General features: G+C 34.1%; 1 protein-coding gene across 1 annotated transcript; it reads left to right on the plus strand.

The window, feature by feature from the left end:
* Nucleotides 1–9,895: 9,895 nt before the first annotated feature.
* On the plus strand, nucleotides 9,896–10,834 carry LOC101082797 (olfactory receptor 2AJ1-like). Its single transcript, XM_003980574.3, has one exon. The coding sequence runs from the start codon at nucleotides 9,896–9,898 to the stop codon at nucleotides 10,832–10,834; it is 939 nt and encodes a 312-aa protein (XP_003980623.2).
* Nucleotides 10,835–11,541: the final 707 nt, after the last annotated feature.

Consider the following 11,541-nt stretch of genomic DNA (forward strand, 5'->3'; position numbering starts at 1 on the left):
TCTTTTGTGATAAGTGTTTTTATTTTATTTGGTAAATGCCAGACAAATTTTTAGTAAATAGTTTTACAAAATGGTTGTTCAATTTTGCATTTCCACCAACAAATCACAAGAGTACTATTTGTTCCAAATGACAATTATGGGTAATGTCAACCTTTTTCATTTTACATATTCTAGTATGGGGTAACTCAAGAAACTTTCATTTTGCATTTATCTAATGTGTAATGATTCCTAGAAATTTTGTGTTACCCTATTGCTTATGTATGTATCTTCTTTAGTGAACTATAAATTTTCATCATTAGAAAAACAAATATGTAGATACTTCCAAAGCAAAAATAATTTCATGGATTGCTAGTAAATAGTGTATGACATTTATAGAATTATTTGGAATTTTGAAACATTATATTTGCATTTCTTGTTATTATTTTATTTTTATTACAATCTTTCTCTCTTCAGTTTTCAAAGACTATTTTAATTAAAATGGATATTTATGTAATACAACTCTTTGACTATGCCCATTGGTCTTCAATTGTACATTTATTTGTATATTTATTTTAATTATTCATCATAACATAATATTTCAATTCCATTGGCGAAATTATATCTTGAAAATCAGATACATTTTTTCTGCAGCAGGTAATTTTTGCCTACTGAAGAATAAGAAATAGGTTACAGAATTTAAGGTTTTGGTGTGTGTTCACTAAATATTCCTTGTGTTTTAATGTTAAATGATTATATAGCTGCAATGATTTTCAGGAAAGAAATTTGGCACTTTTAAAGAGGTTGTTGGTTTTTCTATTCAACGCATTTTTTTAATGTTTATTTTTGAGAGAGGGAGACAGAGTATGAGTGAGGAAAGGGCAGAACAAGAGAGGGAGAGAGAATCTGAAGCGGGTTCCAGGCTCTGAGCTGTCAGCACAGAGCCCGATGCAGGGCTTGAACTCATGAACCATGAGATCATGACCTGAGCCAAAGTTGGACACTTAACCAACTGAGCCACACAGGTGCCACAATAGGTTGTTGTTTTTTTCAAAGGAAATAATTATAAATATATAGAAATTTATTAATATATCTCTGAATTTGCAACTTTGTATTTATGTGCTCTCCAGAGACCTAACAATAAAATACAAAATTAACTTTGAGACAGTAGTTTAACACAACACATTTAAAAGTTTACTTTCTTACTTTTCCCATTTTTGCTTAATCTGAATCCTATCTTTCACAACACATTTATAGCAATTTCCGAAGTCTTATAGTCTCTTTCTCATTAACCAAAAAAGACAAATAATCTAGAAAAGAAAATGTCAAGGAGAATGGAAAGTTCCTGTTTTACAAACTGCTGTGGCACTTTGGAAATGGCACCTATAGACTTTAGAAGAAGGGTTACTTGAGGAATTTTTTCCAAACCTGAATGCCATGCTTCAGCATTTCTAATTTGTTTTTAAATATATTTATTTATTTTTGAGAGAGACACACACAGAGAACACGATAGGGGGAGGGGCAGGAAGGGAGACACATAATCTGAATCAAGCTCCAGGCTCTGAGCTGTCAGCACAGAGCCCAACATGGGGCTCCAACCCACATACAGTGAAATCATGACCTGAGCCAAAGTCGGATGCTTAACCAACTGAGCCACCCAGGTGCCCCTCAGCATTTCTACTTGATCTTTACCCTTTTATTGTAGTTTAAACCTTGTTTGTGCTCCTCAATATAGTCATACTTTGATACAAAGGTAATTTTGTTATATATTTTATATCTGTAAAAACTTTTAGATTCATACATTAGTTAATCCTTCATTCAAGTGGAGTAAAAATAGTTGAACATAATGAAATAACTGTATATAACAATAAAAGTAAACATAAAATGTCTTTAATTCATTAATTACTCTGTGTATTTTGCTTAACATTTCACTTTCATGTTTTCATTTTAATGATTACCATAATCTGAGAGGTACATTCAATATTTGCATTTTTTGAAAAAGGAAGGGAAGTATATTGGGGCTGAATTCATGGTTCCCTTCACAGAGATCTGAACTCAATTGTTTGATTTTAAATAGCTTCCAGTACAGTTATGCAAGTAGGGGTGGACATCCCCTCATACACAACACAGAAATCCATGGAACTTAACTAACCTTTCCCTTCCTAAAGAACAAGATGTTGTCCAATGAAGCCACTTTGTTGGGTTAAAATAGATTAACAATTACTGTGGAAAATGGTCTTCACATTTGAATGTGAGTTCTCACACCAGAATTTCAGGACTTAAACCCTTGGTTATAATTGGGGCATGTTGTCTAATCTCTGTGAGACCATACAGATCTCCAATTATAAACAATTAATAACTGTAAGATGCTAATCAATACTAGATGCTTAAATAGGGTCCACCATTCATAAATGCTCATTATTGTATACTTGACATAATAATTAGGTGTAAGACCAATAAATTAACTGATTTTTTTTTGTTATGTTTACTTTTATATTTAGTTATTTGTTACCCATTTAGTTGACTTATGAATCCACCAAGAATAAAAATAATCATCATTACTTAGATGAAACAGATCTTTTTATGTATGTCTCTGTAGTAGGCTGCCTGAATGATAAGTAGGTTCATTCATTGACTTCGCAAACATGCAGGAGACTCTCAACGCTGCAACAAGTGAGGTCAGCCTAGTGGCCTTCCCTAGAATTTTTATCAAATGTAAGAGACAGACCAAACACAGTTCCTTTAGCAGACAGTATGCTCTCAGGCCCTGAAGAATAGGAATAAAATATGCTAAGAAGAGAGGGTGTAATGGGGAAGGGTTTAGAAAGGTGGGATTTTTTTAATTAACAAATGCTTGATCTCACTTTGTTTAATCAGTCTGAATCAGACTATTTCCCTTCTGTCTCTGACACCAGGATTCTTCTGCTGTTCCCTGAGGAATGCCTGTCTATCTCTGTGACCCCACCCCACTCCACACAAAGAATTTCCTCATGTACCCTTCACTTCCTCTCCCAGCTGTCTCCTAGAGACCTATGTCACCTATCAAAGGGTGGTTATTTTCTCTTCCAGAAGCTACATGACACAGGACGTCAAGGTGGTAGGTGTCCTTCCTGTGTCTCCTTGGTCCTCTCAAACCATTTATCCAACTTCCCCCAAAGTACCTATATTTCAGGTACTTTGATGCAAATTCCCAGATTGAGGCATCACCCCATGCCTCTCACTATAGAAGAAGTGACATTGAAGCAGACACATGAATGCTGTGAGAAATGGTTAGACACCAAAGAGGTGGGACTTGTTGGAAGCCTCTGGGGAACCAGTGAGCCCAGTGTGTTAGATGTGAAAGAACTCATCAACAGTGTTCTGTCCTGGGTGGTGTGAAATTGGTAATGTTTAATGAGGTGAGAGAAGAGGACCCTGGGGTAAAATTAGGAACCAGGTAAGAAAAGGATGAGTAAATCATTCAGGGTACATAGAGCAAACATAAACTCGGACAGTGAAACTGTGGCTCAAATAAGATGAACTGTCAGAGCTGGCCAGTTCTAAGCAATAAAGAGAAGCAAGGAAGAATAAACTAAAGAGAAAAAATACCCACAAAAGGATATTTTTACATGAAACCTTAGATACTGGAAGACTGCAAAGACCTTAGAAATGGAGGGGAAGACTGTAGATGTGGAAGAAAGAATATGGGTGTGACAAAGCTGCAAGAAGGCAAGGATATATAAGTATCAATGCTGTAGTTTCAGTGGAAATGGGAGCTCGAGATAGGGAGATTTGTGTTTTCCTTTGTTTGATTATTTGGTTGCCTGTTTCACAATTTATAGGGAGATTTGTGTTTTCCTTTGTTTGATTATTTGGTTGCCTGTTTCACAATTTATAGGGAGATTTGTGTTTTCCTTTGTTTGATTATTTGGTTGGTTGTTTCATATTTTTTTTAGTGCACCCGGGATCAAATCTGTATGCATTGTAACCCAGCAACTTATATGCAATGCTCAAAACTGTGTTGCAAAAAGAATAAACTGGACTAAACAAAAAATGTATTTATGGGGAAGGAGAAATTGGAATCAGACGTTTATGTCAATTATCTTCACAATATCATAATCATTTGAGTTTCTATGTCATAAAAGCATGTACTATACATTTTGAATAAACATACTGGAATTATCCTAGATCCCTTACCCCCAAAATGTATGACCCAATAGGAATGTTAAAGATAACAAGAAAGAATCACAGGGAAACCTCTTGCCTTTTCCCTTCCCAAATTATTTTTTTTAATAATTTGGTGAGTTACTTTTCATTAATATTCACACATTATCATTATGAATAATAAGCTGCCTGTGGGCTCACAAGTTTCTGCTCCTGAACTCCTGTATTTTATTTCCTGTACAACACATCCAGAATGAATGCAGGAGTACACATTATTACATGTATATGAAATTCATGGGATAAAGGAATGAGTGTGTGCTTCTGATCCCAACACTCTTTCACTGTCATTGTCCAAAGTGTACTTTATCAGGCACACTCTACTGACTTCAAGAAGAGTTGTGAAGCATGTGGTCACATGTGGATGGTACTGAAGTAGTACAGATTTAGACATTTCATTTAAAAAGGATAGAATTGATATTTTAGAGTCACCATGACCACACATGGTATGTAGCACTGTGAGAAGGAATAACCCAGGGGAATCATTTACACAAGTAGAACAGGTGGGAGATGATAATTTTCATAAGGAAGAGTGCAGAGATAAAGACAATTTGGGATAACTTTTTTCAGATTTCTGGCTTGGGCTATTGTAAATGGTGGTACCAATGGTGGTACATGTTTCATCGAACTTTGGCAGTTCGTGTTGGGCATGATGAATCTGATGTCGATGTGAGAATATCCTCACAGGACTCCCTTAAATGGGTTATGAAAGCAAAATGGAATAGATGTAAAATCACCTTGCAATGATTCTTTGGCGTATGTTTTTGTGTCCTGAAAAGTCAAGAGGAAAAAAAAGTTAATTATAATGTCAAATGGCTAGTATAAAATAAATTTGTGAACAGCTCAGCTGACTGATTTCATAATAAGGAACATTGCTTTGCTCCCCCACGCACATCTGTATGTGTGTATATGGGTGGGAAGCAAACCACATACTATTGTTCAACATAACGCATTTCTGTTTCTCCCAGAGAGCCTCAAACCAATTTCACCAGGTACTGGTGCACAATATAGTTCTGATTCACCACATCGAATTTTATTTCTTTACTCAGTTATATTCCTTCATATGCTGAATATCACACTCTCTTTTTCTAGTATATGATAGCTTAAATGCTTATTTAAAATATCAAGAAATAATAACAATAGTAATAATAAAGAAATGATAGAAATGGTAATATAGTAATTTTAGAAAAAATAATGAAACAACAGTAATAAGCATTGATTTCTGTGTAACTACTATATACTAAGGTCTGTTCTGTGTGTGTGTACATGTTATTTTATGTGATGTCAAATTTAATCTTCAGAACAACCCTGTGAAGCATGTACCATTATCATCCATTTTGATAAAAATTAAAATCAGATACAATTTTATGTGTGATTGATGTGTTGTATTATAATAAGACATGATGTGACATATTTTAAAAATACTGTATTCACATTAAATTTTCTTGTTTATCTCTTTAAATCATGGAGATTTTAGATTTATATTGATACTTTCTTAATATAATTATTTGGGTCAGTAACATACATATTCCTAGGCAAAATCATGTCTATCATACATTTATGGCATATATTTTCCATGTCAAGTCCTTTAAATAAGCAATGATTTTATTCCATCCATATTTAGGAATATCATTGTCAGACTTTTTCATCTTCAATAAAATATTCTGTTACAGTTGTGTGAATAATCAGTAACAACCACTGAATTGGAACCAGTTGCACAGCAACCATGTAAGTCTGATAACTGAAGTTTTATGATAGAACTTATAATTGCTAGATCAATTGGGTCATTGAGATTGTAAGGTTTTGTGTTTTTTTAGATTACATCAAAAAATAAAAGCAGTGTGGTCATTTAGTATAAAGTATAAGTGTGTATATTAGACTTACTATTACCCAGGGTTTCTATATCAAACACTTTTCAAAAGAAATATTTTTTAGAAGAAATGACTGGTTGCTTTTGTCTTTTGTCTTACAGTCAAAACTTTAAAGATGCAGTGTCAGAGTATATATATCATTGAATAAATGTGTAGCCTTATTGATATTATTGATTTCTTTCTTTAAATGTAAATTCCTTTAAATTTAAAGAAATATTTGAAATGATTTATTTATATACTGATAGATATGTCAGAGAAATGAAAAAATATTTTTGAATCCTGTTAAGTCAAAATTAATGGATTCACGATGCATTTGAAAATCTTGATAATTGTAAAATAGTAGAAATAATTTAAGTGTAGTGAACTCACTGGGTAAACAGTATGGAGGCCTTTCACATACCTGGGAAGAAAGATTGGAATACAACAGTGTTTATAGTTAAACAAAAATGGCATCTAATGATACTAGGATTTTCTATATTTTTAATTTCTTAAAAATGTTTATTTTTGAGACAGAAAGAGACAGAACATGAGCAGGGGAGGGGCAAAGAGAGAGGGAGATGCAGAATCCAAAGCAGGTTCCAGGCTCTGAGGTGTCAGCACAGAGCCCGATGTGGGGCTTAAACCCATGAACTGCGAGATCATGACCTGAGCTGAAGTTGGCCACTTAACTGACTGAACCACCCAGGTGCCTCAATAGTAGCATTTTAGTCTCCAAACTTTTAGAATATAGGAAGATATAACTGCATGTTACATTTCTTCATTACATTTAGCATTATTATACAAAAAAAATAAAACATTTAATGGCAGGTGGGGAGAAAGAGACTGTAACTTTTATTAGAATTACATATGTTTGGAAGAATTTACTCTGTATGTAACATGTGTTTTCTCCATTTTTTATCTTCGTGTTAGGAAGCTCACCACTAGAGCATAGCATTTTGGATCCAAGGATAGATTTCACTCGACATTCTGAATGGCATAGAAGATATCATTTTATCTACTATTCTAACTTTATGGAGGATAGTCCAAATTCCTGATTGACTGGTAAGACAAAGAGTCCTAAAAAAATGGTTGTAGAAACTTCATATTCCCCATGGAAGTGGAAAGAAGAAAGTAAAAGTAAGATGAAGCGGTTAGGGAATTTATCATGGAGTGTTTCAAATATCGGAAGACAAAATACAGACATTCTTGTGGAGGCAGCACAAACTCTTTAAAAATGTAAATATAATAGATGCATTGTTGAAAACTTTTGATTTCAAATCCATGGTCAAAAATTCCTTTAATAAGCATTTACTGAGAACCTACAATAGGCCAGGCACTGCTTCATAATGGGAATTTTGTAGAAAATAGACATTACCCATACTTCCTAACACTAAAATTCAGTATGGATTTTTGAATGGGAATGAGTTGAACAAAGTAAATCATCAATGGAAAAAGGAAAAACAGAAGGATAAAATAGGTTTTGGGAGTGGGAAAAACTCAACAGCTTTGGATAAGGATATATTGAATTTGAGTTGTCAGAAAGATTCATAGATTTTAGAGACTTACTTATGTTCCACCAGTTCATGGAAATCATCGCTGTCCTTAAATCTGAATCTATGTCTATATAAAATTTTCTTGAGCTGTAGGTCAAACCAGTCAAAACTGCGTGAACTACTTAAACATTCATATGTCTGCAAACTTCACTCAAATGCTAATATTTTAATATTTAAAAATTATAGCAACACAGTGTTCACAATCCAAGACATTGAAATAGAATTAAGAGGCTTATTTCCTAATGAAGAATCTCAATATTCACTGTAGTAAAATAAAAGAGAAAAATACAAATTATTCCTATTTCATCAGGGACACATTTGTACGCTTGCATCCCCAAAGTAAAAGCCAAAACTCCTTTCATTCAAACTTATGAATAGTTTTTAAAGATGGCAAATAACTTGTTTTATATTTGTTATTTATTTTTCATGATCTGCATCTGTATTTTCCAAAATTGTAAAATTGTGTGTGTATATGTGTGTATGTATGTGGGCATATTATTTATTTATTTTTATTTATTTATTTATGCGTGTATGTAGGTCATACATACAGTTTCTGCTCATAATAGTAAAGGGACCAGTTAGATAGCCAGTATCCACATATAAACAATATAATTATTTAGAAGACAATATGATTCCCTATATAAACAATTAATGAAATATAATTCAATTTCTGGAATTGAAAAAACTAGTTAAAATAAAATATACTTATTTAATTGAATAAAACTTTCATGTACTTACATGTAAATACTGATATTTCAAATTGAAAACATAGATTAAACTAGTTTTTGTAGCATTTCATTACTTATTACTTTAGAAAAATTTAGAAATAACACATTTCATTTTCTTTAAGTTTTATCCAGATAAAAATGAGACAGAAAATTGAGTTCCATATTATATTCATTTACTCATGTATTGAAAATATATTATTCAGCATCTACAACCTACCAAGCATTGTGTTAGCCATTCATCTAATACAGAGTTCTAATGAAAGTTTCCAATTGGGAAATTCAAGTTCTGGTGGGTTAGAATTGCAATAAACAGGAATGTATTTCATAAGTTTATTTAATATATAGAAGATGAAATTTGATTTGCAAAATACATCAAAGAGAGCAGAGGAGAAATATGGTAGTTAGGGTTTTATTTTAAATTTTAAATTATGGATGGGGCGCCTGGGTGGCTCAGTCGGTTAGGTGTCCGACTTTGCCTCAGGTCATGATCTCACAGTTTGTGAGTTCAAGCCCCTTGTCAGGCTCTGTGCTGACAGCTCAGAGCCTGAAGCCTGCTTTGGATTCTGTGTCTCCCTCTCTCTCTGTCTCTCCCCTGCTCATGCTCTGTATCTCTCTCTCTCTCTCTCTCAAAAATAAATAAACATTACATTAAAATAATTTAAAAAAATAAATTATGGAAAGAGTCCAAATTTCCATTGGCTGAAGAATAAAGAAGATGTGGCATATAAGTATAATGGAATATCATTCAGTCTTCAAAAAATGAAATCTTGCCATTTGCCAGGATGTGCTTGGAGCTAGAGTGTATTATGCTAAGCAAGATAAGTAAGTCAGAGAAACACAAGTACTATATGATTTCACCAATGTGTGGGATTTAAGAAACAAAACAATGAACATAGGGGAAGGAGAAAAAAAAGAGAGAGGGAGGCAAACCATAAAATACTCCTAAATATAGAGAACAGACTGAGGGTTGCTGGAGGGGAGGTGAATAGAGAGTGGGCTAAATGGGTGATTGGCAATAAGAGAGCACTTGTTATCATGAGCACTGGGTGTTATATGTAAGTGCTGAATCGCTAATTTCTACTCCTGAAACCAGTATTACATTATATGTTAAATAACTATAATTTAAATAAAAATTTGAAACACAATTAAGAAGGAAAGAGAAAGAAAGAAGAAAGAAAGAAAGAAAGAAAGAAAGAAAGAAAGAAAGAAGAAAGAAAGAAAGAAAGAAAGAAAGAAAGAAAGAAAGAAAGAAAGGGAAAACAGTGTTTACAGTTAGGTCTCCTGGAAAAGGTGACACTTGACAAAGATTGAACCAAAATAAAGAATATGGAATTGAGACTATGAGACTACATGGAGTAAATAGCTCACTCAATGTACTCAATATCATAAGTTGATTCAAACAAATAAATGACCATGTTGTGAAACAAGCCCACTTCAAAAACTGGTTGACATTCCATTAACTTTAATTGCAAAATATGCATCACTAACTCTCATTTTATTGTGCACCTAAATGTAAATGAGTTTAATATTTACACTACTCTATTTTAGCTCTATTTTATTTTCTACTTTAGGAAAAAAAGAGACGTTCATGATGGGACATGAAAATCACACTTTCACCAGTGATTTTATTCTTTTGGGACTCTTCTCTTCTTCTCAATCAAGTCTAGTTTTCTTTTCCTTTATATTCATCATTTTTATTATGACTGTAACAGAAAACACAGTCATAATCCTCCTTATCCTCAGGGACTCAAGACTCCACACTCCGATGTATTTCCTGCTGAGCCATCTCTCTTTTATGGACATCTTGCATATTTCCAACATTGTTCCCAAAATGGTCACTGACTTTCTGTCAGGCAGCAGAACTATTTCATTTGTAGGTTGTGGCTTCCAGGTATTTCTATCCCTCACTCTCCTGGGTGGCGAGTGCCTTCTCCTGGCAGCAATGTCTTATGATCGCTATGTAGCCATCTGTCATCCATTGCACTATCCCATTCTTATGAATGACTATGTCTGCATTGTCATGGCTAGAGGGTCCTGGCTTATTGGGACTGTCAACTCCATAGTCCACACAGCTTATGCACTCCACTTTCCCTTCTGTGCCTCAAGAGCTATTGATCACTTTTTCTGTGAAGTCCCTGCCATGTTGAAGTTGTCCTGTGTGGACACAACACTGTATGAACGAAGAATTTATGTAAGTGGCTTAATTTTTCTGCTTGTCCCTTTCTCCCTAATCATTGCTTCTTATGTCCAAATTCTCATTACTGTATTTCAAATGAAATCATCAGAAGCACGGAAAAAGTCATTTTCTACCTGTTCCTTCCACATGATGGTGGTCACAATGTATTATGGGCCATTTATTTTCACATACATGAGACCCAAATCATACCACACTCCAGGCCAGGACAAGTCTTTGGCAATATTCTATACCATCCTCACACCTACATTCAACCCTATAATCTACAGCTTTAGGAATAAAGATGTCCTTGAGGCAATGAAAAATATGCTCAAAAGTAACTTTCTCCATTAAAATAGTAAGAAAAATACTTGAAGTGTGTGTTTTCTATATTAATATAGAAACAAAAAAGTTTCTATACCATTAAGCATGGAAAGAAGTGGTTATCTCCAAAACCCTGATAATAATAAAGTTTCACAAACACATACATCTAAGAGCACCTGGGTGGCTCAGTTGGTTCAGTGTCTGACTTCGGCTCAGGTCATGATCTTGTGGTTTGTGGGTTTGAGCCCCACATAAGACTCTGTGCTGATGGCTCAGAGCCTGGAGCTGCTTTGGGTTATGTGTCTCCCTCTTTCTCTGCCCCTCACCTGCTTGCATTCTGTCTCTCTCTCAAAAATAAGTAAACATTTAAATTTTTTTTAATAAACACATACATCTAAAAATATATTGTGTCTTCCCTCTAAAATTCTAAGAAATTATAAAAAATTATCTTTTATAATACAGTCACATTTTATGGGATCTACCTACCTTTGTGTCGGGAATAAGCTTAGGAATTCCCTGAGCCTGCATTGATGGGTTAAAAAGGCATAAAGAATTAGAAAGTCATAGGGTGTACACACCCAAGTTTGGGTAAACAAGATTAGGTAAATAAGAATAGGTAAAGTGAGGCAAAGATCCCAGTGTAGGACAAAAGTGTAGGAATAGGGAGTCTCATGATCAAAACATCCAAGATGAGGTAAACAAGATTAGGTATTCAGGGCAGAAGTGCCCCCCAACTT

The sequence above is a fragment of the Felis catus genome, chromosome A1, assembly GCF_018350175.1.
Source record: "Felis catus isolate Fca126 chromosome A1, F.catus_Fca126_mat1.0, whole genome shotgun sequence".
Lineage (NCBI taxonomy): Eukaryota > Metazoa > Chordata > Mammalia > Carnivora > Felidae > Felis > Felis catus.

What these genes read in the sequence shown, in the direction of transcription:
- LOC101082797 (XM_003980574.3), top strand. Translation starts at nt 9,896, where the DNA reads ATGATGGGACATGAAAATCACACTTTCACCAGTGATTTTATTCTTTTG.